Raw genomic sequence first — 16,341 nt, 5'->3', positions numbered from 1 at the left:
ATTTAGTTTTCCTTTCTTTAATTGTACTCGCGAAAACGAGAATTTGCATAAATATCCGCAGTAAAACAGTTGCATTATGGGATACATTAAGTATCGTGAATTTCGGCCTTTTTCCCCTAGACTTCGATCACATGGTTTTATTTACCTTCTCCGATATCATTCGAGCAGACCGTAGTTTCAATAGAAATTATCGTTTACTTCGAGAAGGGGAAATAAGATGGCGGTGTGACGTCACGTCCGCTCAGTACGAAAACGTAACGTAATTCGCTAACACGTTTTCTCCTGTAACAGCGTATTCCTTCGGGCTTCGCGCCTTCGTCAAATGCAGTGAGCGTCGGTGTACGTAAAATGGCGGACGGTGACATTGATTTGTACGCCGACGATCTCGAGCAAGATTTCGCGCAGGTAATTCGTTTTTATCATTGCTAATAAGTAACGAGCCGTTTTGTAGGCGTTGTTGTTAATTGGCTATCTTTGTAAGAAACATTGGAAACTGTGAGAAAAATGCGATAGTAAAACGGGATTGCTCGGCGTCATGGAGGAGAGATGGTAATGATTGCTTCGGCAAGAAGCGGTGTGTCTGATTCTCGTTCAGTCCGGGATCCCGATTTCAATAAACAGTTTCACTCGTGACGAATAGACATTGCATTCGATTATCACGGCCGATAAACATTTTCTGTATTCTGTTACATAATTACCGTGGCCCGTGCACGTTCGGTTGCATCGGGGAAAAAAACTTAAAAAGCAAATACGTATAATACACAGATTCGCAGCAAGAAAAGCAAAATGGTGTTAGCGGTAAGGCGAATGTCTCGTAGCGCATTTTTATTCCTCCACTTCATTTAGTTTTTAACAAAAATTTTTCATTATTGCATGCGAGACACCATTTTCCTCTTAAAACATTATATTATTTTCAGATCTGACCGTTTTATTTGTATGTAATATTTTTTTTCTTTTTTTTTTTCTTTTATTCCGACAAATTGCGACTAGTGACTATTCGAAAAGCGAACTTCTTTTCATATGTGTATGTAATTTTAATGAGCGTTGATAGAACCTTTCTTTAAGAAAATAATTTCTCAATTATTCTGCACTTTGTATCATGCTATTTTTTGATCCTCGTCTAAAATAATTTATATTTTTTAAATTCCAAACTCGTTTTGATAAATAAGTATTTCATAAGTATGTCTTTTAATTTTGAAGGAATATATTTGTTTAAAACTATTTTTACTTATGATTAAATATTTGTTGCAATATAATAGAAATAAATACATACTATTATTAGGAATATATAAAAAGAAGATATGTATATAATTTATGAATTGTTCTTTATTAAAAATTTGAGAGATAGTTTGTGAATTAAAATATTTGTTTTAATGTATTAATTAATGTACTTTTTTTCAAAATAATGTTGGTTTTTTGAACTTTGAAAAAGATAAGTAAAGTTTTGTTTTATGATTTTAATGAATAATATTAAATTATATTTTGAATTTATCATTAGCACTATGTGTAATATTTGTAAAATATTCATAAACTATATACCTGAATAATTAGGAAAAAAAATTGAATATTAAATTAATTTTTATTTATATAAATGCACATTATGTTCTTAACATAATTTATAAAAATACTTAGTTTCCTTATGTAATTATATTAAATTTTTATGGTAATTAGTTTATCAATTCAATGATCTGTTTTAGGATGAGTTTGCTGGTGACGGCGTTGATTTGTACGATGATGTGATAGCAGCTCCTGCTGGTGGGAATGGTGGCGTTTCTACGGGAAACAGTGGAGATGGTGGAGGTGATACTACCTCACCAAATGAGGAAACAAATGGTAGTGCGCCTTACCATCAACTTGGAAATAACATTCAGCCAAATCAAATTGGGAGACGTCATCAACTATATGTTGGAAATTTGACTTGGGTAAGTAAATTAGACATTAACTTATTTTCATTAGTTAGTTTTTATTTTAAAAATTCGGAGATTAAATATTGATCAGAATAAGATCAATATTTTTGTACCCATTTAGATTTTATTAACATATTTATATTGTAGTGGACAAGTGACCAAGATATAACTGATGCAGTTCAAAGTATTGGCGTATCAGATTTTGTTGAAGTAAAATTCTTCGAAAATCGAGCTAATGGACAATCTAAGGGTTTCTGTGTGATATCTCTGGGTTCAGAACAAAGCATGAGAATTTGTATGGAAAGATTACCTAAAAAAGAATTGCATGGACAGAATCCAGTAGTAACATTTCCCACTAAGCAAGCTTTGAATCAAGTAAGTGTAAATATTTACATTATCTACAAACCATTATTTGCGGGAAAGAAATAATTGGTATTGTAGAAAGTTTATTTTATGTATATAATCCTTTTTACGAGCTTTCAAATTGGTAGCTGTAAGTAAATTTGATATTTTCTTTTCCTTTAAAAAGATTACTTGCAAAATAGTAAGTTTCCACTTTTTAGATGTAAGATTATTTATAAATAGTTAATATACTTTTCATATAAACCGTGTTTAATCAAATTAGTTTAAAAATTAATATAAATAATTTTGTACATGAATATGAATATTTTTCAAGATTATATCATTAGGTCGTCAAGGAATTAATGTTGTTTAAACTACTTCTTTTAATCAAAGCGCATATAATTAACAACTAAAAACTGGATATGTCTATAACATTGACTGTAAATATTCAAAAATATATCAAAGAATAATTTTTCATTAGGAGTATAGTGTACTTCTTTTTCTTGAGAAAACAATATGAATTTCTCGATGGCTTAATCATTTCTTTTTCCCGTTAAACAAATGTTAACATTTTGTATGTTTGAAAATTGTTTATGTTCTCAGTTTGAGTCTCAGTGTAAGACACGTCCAGCTCCGGCTCCTCAGCAGAGTCAGAGTCAGCGCCCCCATAATCCACATCAACATCAGCCACCAATGCCACCTCATCAACAACACCCACAACATCCCCAACATCCTCAACATTCACAACAAAATCATGGTCCTAGGATGATGATGGGTCCTCCACAGGGTGTAAGACCACAAAGAATGCCACCTCCAGGAATGGGTCCACCAGGTCCAGGTGGCCCTGGACAACAAGGTCCACCACGTATGCATGGTCCACCAATGGGTCCTGGACCAGGACCACATCATCCTTTACCTGGACATCCTAACCAAGGTCCACCACCTCCTGGATATCAGCAAGGACCATGGAATGGGCCAAGACCTAATGGTCCACCTGGACCACCCAGAGGTCCAAGTGGACCTGGTGGTCCACCTCAACAAGGGCCACCAGGGCCAGGTCCTGGTCAACATCGGCCTCCAGGAATGGTATATAATATCTTATTTAATCTTATTTAATTAGTAAACATAATTGTATAACAATTTTATTTATCTTAAAACAATTTTTTATATATAAAACTCTAAAACTTTATAAATATAGAATTTTTATTTTGATGTAAAAGTAAAAAATAAATAAAAAAAGAAAAGAATGTAATATGTAATTATCTAATATAATTATGTATTACAAATCTATGTAGAGAAAATTTTTAAATATTTTTTAGATAATATTTCTAATATTGATTAAAAATTTTTGTTGCTCATTGCTTGATTTTTTATAATTTTATGACATATTGTATATGAATTGATACATTATGGTACAAATTACAAGAATATTTTTTGCACTTACATGTCTTACGCTCCGCGTAAACAGAGTTGCACTAGAGACCTTTCAGAAGCCAGTTACCATATGCCACAGGTAACACACAATGTGTTGTTTTCCCTGCTTTTCACGTTGTAAAAATTATCCATTCAAACTGATTTATTTTTTAATAAAAAATTTGATTAAACATTATTACTAAATAAATTTAAATTTTATTAAATTTAGAATTTAAAAAATTTTTTTTTTTTTTTTTTAATATATTTAGAAAAGAAGAATTTAAACTATATTTAAAAGAAATCATCTAACTTGTGTTTTTCAGTATTTCTTAATTCAATTATCTTTTGAATTATTGATTGATTAATTTTAAATTAATCCTTTTTCTATATCAATTTAAATTAAAAGAAAATATAAAAAGTATATATAAATAGTATATAAAATTTATTTTTTTGGAAGTTTATCACAATTTCAGTGCATGAGATATGTATAACATGAAAAGCTTTTTCAGAAAACAATTAATTATTTCGTTTCAATTTGTTTAGTGTTTAATTAAATATATACAGCACATTGAAAAGTTTTTGATAAATCAATAACTGGCTCTGATATCTAAATGTTTCATCAATGTTATTATTTATTTTATGATCATATTTTAATAGTATTCATATTTTAATATAATAATTTGTTTTTGATTCATCCTATTATTAATTAATTTTTTTTTTTTTTTGCTGTTATTTTCCAAGTATAGAAAATGATTTTTAATTTAATTATGGTAGATTGAAATAGAATCTTCGTTTGTCTCCATTCAGCAATTTCATGGTGGTCCACCTGGTCCACCTGGTCAAGGACCTCCACGTGGTCCACCTGGACATCCTGGTGGACCTCCAGGTGATCCAAGAGGTGCTCAACCACGTCCTGAATGGAATAGACCACCAGGTTTGTTAAATACCATAATTCGTCATAAATTATGTACTGAAACATCTTGGACTCACATGCTCTATTCTTATTTTCATTTTATGTGTTGTTATAGTAAAATCTTCCTTTTTTCACAGTCTGTAGTCTGCATGATAGAGTAGATGTGTGAAAATTGTCAGATATATGAAAATTGTCATAAAGAACTTTAATAGATCACTTTAAATAACAAAACATTATGTAATCAAATTATCGTGAAAGTTCACTGATGTAATTATTCAATGTGCATAGGAATGCATCATGGGCCTCAGGGACCACCAGGTTTCCCTCAACATCAACATATGCAAGGCCCGCAACCTGGTCAAGGCCCACCACAGAGAGGACCTCCTCCAGGTTCTATGGGTGGTGAGAAATTTAGGATGTTCATTGAATATTAATAATATTGCTATTAATTTTTCTTATAATATTGCATGATATTGAGGGAAATTTTATGCTTAGGAGTATGAAGGTACAAGGTGTTTCAGACTATAATAACGTAATAAATAAGTCTATTTTTAGAATAAAATAATTAAAACAAAACTAGAATTATTTTTTATGTTATAAGATCATTGAATCATTCTATATTTATTACTAATATTTAAAACTAAAAATTGATTAGTATTTTCAATGAACATGAAATATATAATTTTTGTAAATAACATTAAAAAATAAATAACAACGATATAAGAAAGAAATAGTTCAATTTTAGATAAATATATTTAGAACTGTAAAAAGAGAATGTAAGAAGTCAAAGTCTAGAACAATTAATTATAATTTTACAGCATTGTGCAGGCATATCCTAAAGCAAAAAATCTTACATTATCAAGTTGATTATAAAATAAAAATTATTTCACGTAATTAAACAAATTTTTAAGCTTGCTATATACATTGTTGCAAGCTAACATAGATATTGATCAGGAATGTTACCAGGTCCAGGAGGACCACCACCTGGTCATGGAGGCCCACCTCAAGGACCTCCACAAGGACCTCCGGGAGGACCTGCACCACATGTGAACCCAGCATTTTTCCCACAAGGGCCACCTCATCAGCATCCAGGACAACATCCACCAGGTCCTCCTGGTCCACCTCATGGACCACCTCATGGACCACCACATGGTCCACCTCATGGTCCCCCTCATGGACCTCCACATGGTCAACCACATGGACCACCGCATGTACCACCGCATGGCTATGGACCACCTGCAGCACAGGTATGTTGTATTCTATCTTGTATTGTCTATTGTACTTTTATATTTCTGATATTTTAATCGTTTATTATTCAACTTCATAAAGTTTTCATAAAAATCAAAATGAAATATATATCTTATAGCCACCTTATGGTGCACCAGGCCCTGACCATCGTCCAGAAGGGCCTCCTCCACTCACAGAACAAGAATTTGAAGAAATCATGGGTAGAAATAGAACCGTATCTTCTTCTGCAATTGCTCGAGCAGTATCCGATGCTGCGGCAGGAGAATATGCAAGTGCTATAGAAACCTTGGTTACAGCCATTTCTTTGATAAAACAATCCAAAGTTGCTGCAGATGATAGATGTAAAATTTTAATTAGTTCTCTTCAAGACACTTTACGTGGCGTTGAAACCAAGAGTTATGGATCAGCACGTAGGGGTAAATTTCTTATATTACGTTTATTTCTTCTATATATTGAAAACAATTTTATCTATATTTACCATTGAGTATAATTAATTTGTAATAAAATTTTTTCATTTAATGGATTATTTCAGAACGATCACGTTCACGAGATAGAGAACGCAGTCATAGAAGAAGACGTGAGCGGTCAAGAAGCCGTGATAGAGAATACAGAGAAAGAAGCAGGGATAGAGATAGAGAGCGTGACAGGGAACGCGACCGTGAAAGAGAAAGGGACCGTGATCGTGACAGAGAACGTTATTATAGTGAACCATATCCACGAGAACGATCACGAAGCAGAGAGAGGGATCGTGAACGTGAAAGAGATCGCGAATATAGAGAGCGAAGCAGAGAAGAAAGGTAAGCTCAATATCTCATACAATTATTTTAACTGTCACCATTGGATGTACCTTTTTGTCCAATTTATTTAAAAATTAACTAGTAGTCACAGCTTATAACTGACAGTTTAATAATAGCCACGTATGTGTGTGATTCAGATAAAAAGAAAATAACTATGATAAGTTTATACTTACATAAAATAATCCGATATTTACATTGTAATAAGCCGAATATAAACTATATATAGTTTACTAAATACATCATGCAAATTTCTTCACAAATAGATATATTATTATATCAACGACATTGACTTAATTGATATAAATCCCATTTATTGTATTATATATTTTTCAAGTATTTTAAACTGTACAATGCAGAATATTGTATGCGGAGTTCATTCAAAAAGTTTTAATTAAATACTTATTTAAAATAGCATTAAATAGTATAAAATTTGATAAAACTGCAAGTAAATTAAATGACTTGTAACCGTAATTAATGATGTTTAAGTAAGAACGCATTGATTTATAATGTGTTCAAATAATGCGTAAAATAGTTAATAATGTGTGTTTACTTAGGGGTACGAGGTATTTAATTGGGATAAATTTAGCTGCTATTAGATATTAAAAATTATTTGTAACGTTTGTATGATCCGTATTAATTATGAAAGAATTCAGATTCAGTAGACTTTTTACATGGTCATGTAATAGTAATTTATAAGATTAATAATACAAGTGAAATTAACCCTTTTGCTGTAGTCCAATTTTGTATGTTGTAGTTCTAGAATATCATAATTGTTCAAAGAGAATCTTTGATAATTATGTAGAATAATTTCGACTGAGTCAGTGATTCAAAGGATGTTAACTCTAGTCGAGCAAAAATAATTATTCATATTATTAGCAGCGACAGGGTTAAATAAAATTAATGTTACTTATTAATATGCTAATTGTTATTGGATACTTTAGGTTTCGAATATTTTTTAACAATAAATATCAAGTAAAAATTTATTTATATGAAAGTAAATTTAAATTTTCTTTTTTTGTTAATGTTGACAATTTAATTTATAAAAGTTTAAGATATTATGAACTTTTATTCTTTATAAATTGCACTAGAGATAGAATATTAATTACATTAAAGAATTTTTTTTTATCAAAATTTTAAATATTTATAAAGTATAAAAAGTAACAATTAACGTATTAATTAATACATATATTTTTATTATAAGTATCAGATTGTTCGTTAATGTCTACTTTTCATAAATTTAATATAAAATTCGTTAAAAGGATTGATTAAAAGCAATTATCATATTATCATAATATAGTTGTCATAGTATACTCTGAAATTTACAAATGGATATTATTTGTAAAACAATCAAATATCTTGATCTAGGTGCTCTGTGTTCTTATTGAGTGTTATTATTCCTATGTTAACTTCCATAACTGTGCATATTATATAAATATTATCATAAAATTCTAATACAGGATGATTTTCTCACTAGCTAATTCAAAGATGGCGATGCCTATCATATATTCTTGTTTTTACTTTGCATCTATATGCATATATACTTATTTTTATTTTAGCTTCTGATATTAGAGATCTGGCGTAACGTTATTACTGCAGTGTTATTGATGGTAGTGCTTTGATTTGCCTAGTGAGGAAATTATTTTATACAATAATACAATGAAAATATAAACATACTTGAGATTTAGTAAATTAATTTTTTACAAAAAATATATTATAATTTAACGTCAGTATTTGAAGTTATATTCATTATGTTTTATGTTGTACTCGTCAAGAGTATCAACACAATAAATGTACAATAGAAATTTATTTTTTTCTTTTTTGCTTTCTTAATTTTGTTAAAAAATTAGTAGAAATTGTAATATTTAAATTATTAATTATTTATTAATTATTTAGTAATATTTAAAAAATGCTCAGTGTGTATTGGTTAACATAGGAAAAAATTTATTATTTGTCAGCTATTACAAAATGAAATCATAAAACTACTCTTATGTTTGTTTTAAAGTAGCAACCAATTTTAATACTTTTTTTTCTTTCTATTAATCTTCTAATCAGTAAATAATTACTAAATAATCATTATAGATTCTGATTAGTTATGATTTTAAAAAATAATGAGGATTTTTCCTTTTTTAGTAAATTAAAAATTTGCGATCTCAATTTTGAAAAAATATAATATTTTAAGAATTTATGTATAATAATAATGTAACTTAAATGATACAACTGAAGTAACTCTATTTGCGAGTTATAAAGTTTATTGTAAATCGTTCAAAATTTTATGGACTAAAACGACAAAAATTGTAATTTTATCGATCGTATTTCGTTTATTAGTTTTGAAATAATTAACATAAGTGACACTGAGATTTCAAAGATTAGATAGCTAATAATAAATTACAAATACTCATAATTTAAATGATTAAAAGATTTGTAGATTAAGACAAACTTCTGTTTATTTGTTAAATACATTAGAACAATTTTAAGAATATGTTCAAATCTACATTTTTATTTCAATAGTGTAAATACGAGGGAAAAAAGTTTGTATTCAGTTTTAGTGCTACTTCAGCAACTTATTTTTGTCACAATGTGATATTTAAAGTGTGTGTGCGGGTGCACTTAGAATCGTAAAATGTCTGAATTACGTTAATTTACACTAATAAAAAGTTAAAGGTTGAAGCTATACAACAAAAGTTTTTCGAACATATAATTGATAAATTTTGTAAACCAATGTTAGCTTCTTCCCTGAGACAAGCCGTACGATACATTCAATACAATATTTCCCTCTTATTCCTCCTATTTAGTTGTAATTTTTATTTCCAAAATCATCATTGGAAAAAGTATGTAAAAGAATATGCATATCTTTTTTTATAAATATTGCTTTTTATTCAAAGCATATTTCAGTGTGTTCCATAGAGATATTGCAAACAGAATTTTTACTAAATGTATTTAGGATTATTATTATTAGGAGAATTGATTATTATTATTACTAAATGTATAGGATTATTATTATTAGGAGAATTGAATATTTAATTATGAACTAGTTTATTGATATATTTAAAAATTACTGAGATTTATCTACAGATAAAATCATTACAGTTATATAATTTTAACAATTTATGAGCTTAACAGTTCATGAATTAAATAATCAATTTTTACATATCAATATATTTATTGTTTTATGAAATATGAATAGGAATTATACAATTTATTTATTAAATTAGCACATTCAAAATTATTATTTCTAAAAAAAAAAATTAAATGAAATTAATATAATATGTAAAATGTATAATTATTTTCTATATATTAAGGTAGTTAAATGCTTCTTCAATTTATACATTATATTGACACAAGATCTGCACTTATCTGGAGAAAAATTGTAATATCGATTGTATTAAGGTGATATTTGTACAAATATTTCATTACAGTAGTCGTAATCCTGAAACCATAAGAATAGGTCAAATTTATGAAACAAACATTCTAGCAAGAACTATTTTCTGTCTTATGTAAAGATCAGTTATTTTTGTTCCATTTTGAATATTCTAAAATGGTTACAGGTTGAACGATGAATCCGAAAATTTATTCGAATATGTGTAAGTGTTATACATGCACTTACATGTAATTAGTAACTCTAGTTAATACTACTTAGAATAATATATTAATTGTTATTATTATATTTTCTAATTTAATTTGCATTTTTGATAGAAAAATGCTAAAAGATGATTATTCAATCAGTCAAAGTCATATAGAGTAAGTTTATAATTTCATATAAATTTTGCTCAAATAAGTGATCGTTGCTAGATTATAGTTGAACACTGAAAAAGAAAACATAACTTATTTTAACTAAAGCAACGTATTAAGCCTGGTAACAGTATAAATCATAACGAAGTATGCATATTTTCCATTAGTACGACACGTCAGTCAGCCAGGCCAAGAGTAAAAGAAGAACCGCCAGAGACGGCTCCCGTCTCGTCTTCCAAGGCGTCTAGGTAATTCAAACTTTTTTTTCATTAAAGTGAATGCATGTAGATCTTGTTATAAAGTACTATCTTGTTAAAAGTTTCAGTCAGAATTTATGTATTATCAAGATTATTAATTATTTCAAAAGTAAATATTTTAAGTTTAGATGTAAAGTAGTTCAGAAGTAGATGAAAGAAAAAAAGAAGAAAACGAAGAGTATAAAAGATATAAAGATGACAAAAAAGTACAAATTGTTTCAACCAATGCATATAATGAGAAAAGTTATTAAAAGTCATAATTTTATTAGAATATCACACGAATTCAGGGAATCTTCTGTTTTATAATTAAAAACTGTTTATTGCAAATTGTTAACAAAATTAGGCAGCTATTAGTCTTTTTCTGTTATTAAAATTTTTTCTTGAATATTTAATTGTTAAAATAGAGACTTTTTATGGAATAAACTATCTCTTCTTCTAAGTGCTTGATAACTTCTTCTCTTCTTGAATGAGTCTCTTCAATGAGTAAAGAACTGATTGTAAAAAACACAAAGAAAGTGTTAACAAAACGAATAAAGAAAATATATTGTAAAAATCATAATGATCGAAAAGGATACATTTAGAGAAAGATGTATAGCGTATCACAGAGTAAATGTAGATATATCTTAAAAGGAATCAAAAAAAGAATTTTAAAAAACGAATTAATAGTGTACACCGGTAAAGTAAAGATAATTGGCTGACGTGTACTTGTGTAGGTATTATGACGATCGCTACAGAGAGCGTGAACGAGACAGAGATCGAGAACGAGAGTCAAGCCGGAGACCATCAGAGAGAGAACGAGAACCGGAGCGTGAACGAGAACGTGAACGAGAAAGAGATCGTCGCGACGAACGTGGAGACTCTTCTCATCGTTCAAGGCATTAAAGGCGACTGCACGCTGAAGAGAAAGAAAAGGACTCTCATTATGAAACGGAATCAGGAACAACAGAAGTAGTGAGAGTAAAAGAGCAGAAGGGGAAGAAGACAAGGAAGATGATCGTGCTTTAGCATACATCGTGTTCGCGGGATCTCACCGTTGCAATCTTGCAAGCTTCATCGAGAAACAGATCCAAGAAGATACATTTATCTCCTGAGAGCACACTTTTATATTTTATCTGAATATTAGTAGTATTTAAACACTTTCTCGACCGATCAAAGGAATCATTGATTTCAGAATGAAGAAAACAAAGTAATTTTGCAATTGATTAAAGATTTCTTGATTCCATTTATACATGATTGGTAATTCAGAGCACCTTTCAATACAAGACATTTAGTCTTATAGTAGAAGCATAGATAACTATCTACCTTATTTGTTTTATGTAATGAATAGTTTTGTTTGTACTAGAGGCTTGTAGCTCATGTATATTTAATATTCATGTATATGAAATAATGTATTTGTATATTTAGCTGAATAATTTTTAGTACATGTTTAGTACATGTATCAAAAATTCATATTTAAATACTCAGATACACATGTATTAACGTATCCGTGTTCTAACTTGCAATTCCAAAGTCAATATTTTGAAAATTTTATTTTATTCTTCCACGATTATATTGCATTTTAAAAGTCATCATTATGTTAACATCACAGTTTATCTATAATGCATCTTCTCTATTGCATATTAAGACTCATTGTGTTAATATCTACGGTTATGCTACAACATTTATCTATAGTGATTAATAGTTTCTAAGTTTTATATTAAAGCAAGATCGTGATCAATCATAATTTTTTTTTCCATAAACATATCAAATTCTGGTTACAAAGAATTAAGGACATCAATTTTTTTATTTTCTAATAACATACTATTTTCGTTTCATAATAGCTGAATAGCTCCTGAATAGCTATTACAGCTACTTCAAGAAACTATGACCTCTAGAACTTTTATTAATTAAAACTACGTAACTGTATATTGAATCATAAATATTTATTTTTAGATGTGTTTAGATATATTTATCAGTATGTGACGAACTATCTAAAAATAGAGAATCTCGGTCGAGAAAGTGACCAATCTGAATAAGATTTGGGCATAATTTACAAATTATATGAAATTCCGGCAGAATTTCAAATCGCAAACATTTTAGTCAAGTTACCAAGGGATGGTTTTATCATGTGGGATTCTTAGTAACACGTTCTGTGTAGAAAATTGACCATAGCGATTTTCACGTTTCTTTTTGAGTCTCACTGATGTTTTTGTTTTTTCTTTCTTTTCTCTTTTTACATAGTATACATTATTACATTATTAAATATTATTACATTAATTATAAAAACAACAGGAAAAAATGATAATGAAGCGAATGAAAAAGTGCATACACCATATATACATATATACATATATATCTATGTAATATTTAAGCAGAAAATATTTGATTAGTTTCCAGAGACAAAAAAGAAAAGGGGAGAGAGATAGTAAGGGTGAGAAAGCGAGAGAGGGAGAGTGTGTGTTGTCGAAGAGTGGCAAAACAAAAAAATGATAGTAATAACAGCAAATTAATAAAAAGAAAAAAAAAGTGATGAAAGCACAACGAAAGCCATATTTCACGGAGAGTCGTATTCAGTTGCGGTTTACAGAGAAGCTGAAGAAGAGGCCTCGCCCTATGTCCTGGTGAATAGTGCTATGTTTGCTGAGGAAGAACGAAGATTATACTCTGGATTCTCATCATCAGTCTTCTAGAGCTCCACGACGATGCAAGATTGTATCTTAACTATAATATATATATACGCTTTCAAAAAAATATACGTGATAAACATGTCTTTACTTTATTCATCAGCACACACAATCTTCCTGATAAATATGTTATTTTTGTTTTTTGTGCTATTGCATTATTCCAATTATTAATCGAAAGGTGGATTGAAAACAAATACACATCAAAATCTGATTTAGACACTTTCGATCCCACCTTTGATTAATTCATTTTCGTGAATGTTCAATTTTTACTGTTCATAATAATGACCGATTAGGGGTCGAAAGTGTGTGATAACAGGGGTGAAACACGATATTTTATGTGCAAAGCAATGTTATGTTACCCTGATTTATTTCATGATACATACTAGTCTCATTTATGAAATTGGAAAGATCAATGTCAGAGTACTTGTTCTCTGATAGTTGAATGCTTGAAAACTAATTTATCAAAATTTATCCGAATCTTTAATATAATATATGATAATATATGATGCTGGAAGAAAAAATTTCATAATAGTAAGTTTTCTTTTATATTTAAGGAATGAACAAAATGTTAAAAATTAATCTGATGTATTGCTATATCCTCTAATAATGTTTTCTGTTAATTTTAAATAAGCATAAATATTATATCGATTTGGAGTTTTGGTAAATGAGTTTTAAGTTACAGTGCCATTTTATTTTTCACTATTTAGTTGAAATACCATAGAAAGTTATTTACGGTGTACAGTATTATTGTGAAAGCGTAATACATTCATGGAATGACTGTTCGAATCATTAAAAAGGTTCCTGTGTATTATTGCAAAAGAGAATTTCTTGTGTACGCCCTTAAGAATGTACACATTAATCCTCGTGTAATCAAGGCTTATATAATTAAGGTTTTTATAAAGAGTTTTGTTTACTCTTTTGTGTTCGGAAATGTAGATTTAATTGTACATAAAAACATCATAAATATGATACTGCATTAGATATTGTGCATATATTACATATTTTGAAAATATGTAATTTAAATATAGTAATAAATTATAGTGATTTCAATTCTTGGTTGTACAAGGATTAGAAGCTAAAAAAATTAATATTCACGTCCAGTAGCAGAAACTTCCATGTTTTAGGAATATCGGTATTACTGTATTTTTCTATGCTCAAGCATGATGTTCTTAAGATTTAATATTCCTTTTTATATATTTGATCTTCGTTTCTATAAACTTCTTCAAAGTTGAAACAAGAATTATTATCTTTCAATTTATTTTTTAGTCACATGTGTTATATATATTATTTTTTAAGTAACATGTTATCCGATTGATAGATGTAAACGAAATTGTAAAAAAAAGCATATGCTATAAGTATTGAATCGTGCATGAAAAAGTTAAATATTACAATTGAAATATTATACATTGTGCATATTATCCTTCCTAAGGGAGGAAAAATATCAAGAATAAACAAAAACAGCGTGAACGGTTCATTTTTCGAAGGGGTTTTTATCAGTTATTATTAAAACTGAAATACATAATATAATGATTGCTCTATGAGACCAAATTGTACATAATTCTTGTTATATATCGCATAATTTGTTGCTTCAACTGAACCCTTTACGGTCTTCTTTCATGTATAACAAAATTACGAAATTCGCAACTTTTATATTGTGAAATGAGATTTTATATAATTTTACGTTATAAACATTAAATTTTTAATATTTTTGAAATGATTTCAGTCCGCAACAATTAGCGACATACCACTATTATTTTTACATGTTTTTATATTTTTAGTTGATTTCACTTAATATACGTTTTTAACCAGAAGCGTCATTTTTTAGAGAGAACGAAAAGGGAAGAGGACCGCAAAGGGCTGAGCGTTCGGTACCTTTTAATAAGTACCAGGCAACAGACGATGGACTCTTACAGAGCACAGTACAAGATAGATAAATTCTCAATAACAAAGAAAATTAAAATCTTGATAAATTTTTATGTTGTAATACACGAGACTAGTTTGCATGATAATATACATAGTATGTGCGTGTCTCGTAAATGATTATGTTTCAATGTGCCATTTTAAAATAATCATTATAGTTATCTCAACCATGCAGCTAAAAATAAGAGATATTGCTGGATCGAGTATGATCAATTTATAGTTCAATTGTTTAAGTTTTATTCACATTTTGATCCTTTGCGATTCAATGTTTCTCCTATTTAAAATTAGATTTATTTTATTTTATTATATATATATATCAGTTTTTATTATTATATTTATAAATCATAATTTGTCAAACATATTTTTCATGAATTATTTTTGTTATTTAATTTTTGTAAAAGTAATTTGCGCGATATTTATTTTATTATTTATCATTAAAAATATAGTTTTTTTTGGTATAATGTAATAAAATACAACTATATCAAAATAATCATAAACTAATGTTTATAAACACACTTAAGTTTTTATAAAAATTAATACTTTACAAAATAATTAATATTACAAATATATAGAATAATTAAAATTGCTATTATATTAAAATAAAGTTAGAATCGCAAAGGATTAACGTAATATATTCTTTTCATCCTTAATTAACTAGATGATTCCAAATTCAACAATTTTTGCAACAATCAATTTTCAAATTCAATAATTGAATTAATTTACAAACAGTATATCTATAAGTATTATAAGTACTAGACTATAAGTCTAGTTCTTAGAGAATGAAATGTATAATTCGTAGTTCTTAAAAAAATCTTCGGGCAGTAAGCACGTTGCAACAAAAATTTGCATCTTCTAAATTTGTTAGCCCTGTGCGAATTCTTTATGTATAGATTTTTCCCCTGCGATTCACCAACCAGAAAGGTATTTTATCGTAGATCAGTCATTTCATTTCTGAATCTTAAATTCAGAATGAAACTTCTCTCCAGTAAATAATAATATTCGAAAAATTAACAATCTTGACAGGATTAAAAACAAATTTTTATCTTCGATTCCAATATGATTTTGTCGAAATGTCGAAATAATCGAAGCATTTATAATGTTATTTTTCTCTTCAACTGAAAAAAAGACTGCATTGCATTCTCAAATTACAAA

The 16,341-nt window shown here is 28.5% G+C and overlaps 1 protein-coding gene across 11 annotated transcripts; it reads left to right on the top strand.

The window, feature by feature from the left end:
* The first annotated feature begins 198 nt into the window (after window positions 1–198).
* On the top strand, window positions 199–15,502 carry LOC122538771 (cleavage and polyadenylation specificity factor subunit 6). Of its 11 annotated transcripts, none has more exons than XM_043673128.1 (12): window positions 206–405; window positions 1,698–1,922; window positions 2,055–2,282; window positions 2,853–3,335; window positions 3,718–3,762; window positions 4,470–4,596; window positions 4,864–4,977; window positions 5,530–5,822; window positions 5,942–6,239; window positions 6,356–6,620; window positions 10,517–10,597; window positions 11,320–11,699. In XM_043673128.1, exons 1-12 carry the CDS (start codon window positions 349–351, stop codon window positions 11,486–11,488), a joined length of 2,385 nt encoding a protein of 794 aa, XP_043529063.1. In that variant the 5' UTR covers window positions 206–348; the 3' UTR covers window positions 11,489–11,699. The 11 variants fall into 11 exon arrangements, with proteins under 11 accessions (XP_043529130.1, XP_043529139.1, XP_043529063.1 ...); XM_043673144.1 differs by having other exon boundaries at window positions 207–405; window positions 5,542–5,822; XM_043673162.1 differs by lacking the exon at window positions 206–405 and adding an exon at window positions 413–798.
* Window positions 15,503–16,341: the final 839 nt, after the last annotated feature.

This window comes from Frieseomelitta varia, unplaced genomic scaffold (assembly GCF_011392965.1).
Source record: "Frieseomelitta varia isolate USP_RPSP 00005682 unplaced genomic scaffold, Fvar_1.2 scaffold_1020, whole genome shotgun sequence".
NCBI classification, from domain to species: Eukaryota; Metazoa; Arthropoda; class Insecta; order Hymenoptera; family Apidae; genus Frieseomelitta; species Frieseomelitta varia.
The sequence above is the reverse complement of the archived record's forward strand: the minus strand, read 5'-3'. Positions and strand labels throughout refer to the sequence as shown.

Coding starts and splice junctions, on each gene's coding strand:
- LOC122538771 (XM_043673128.1), top strand. CDS start 349: ATGGCGGACGGTGACATTGATTTGTACGCCGACGATCTCGAGCAAGAT. Junction 3,336..3,717: donor AACATCGGCCTCCAGGAATG/GTATATAATATC, acceptor CCGCGTAAACAG/AGTTGCACTAGAGACCTTTC. Junction 4,597..4,863: donor TGAATGGAATAGACCACCAG/GTTTGTTAAATA, acceptor CAATGTGCATAG/GAATGCATCATGGGCCTCAG.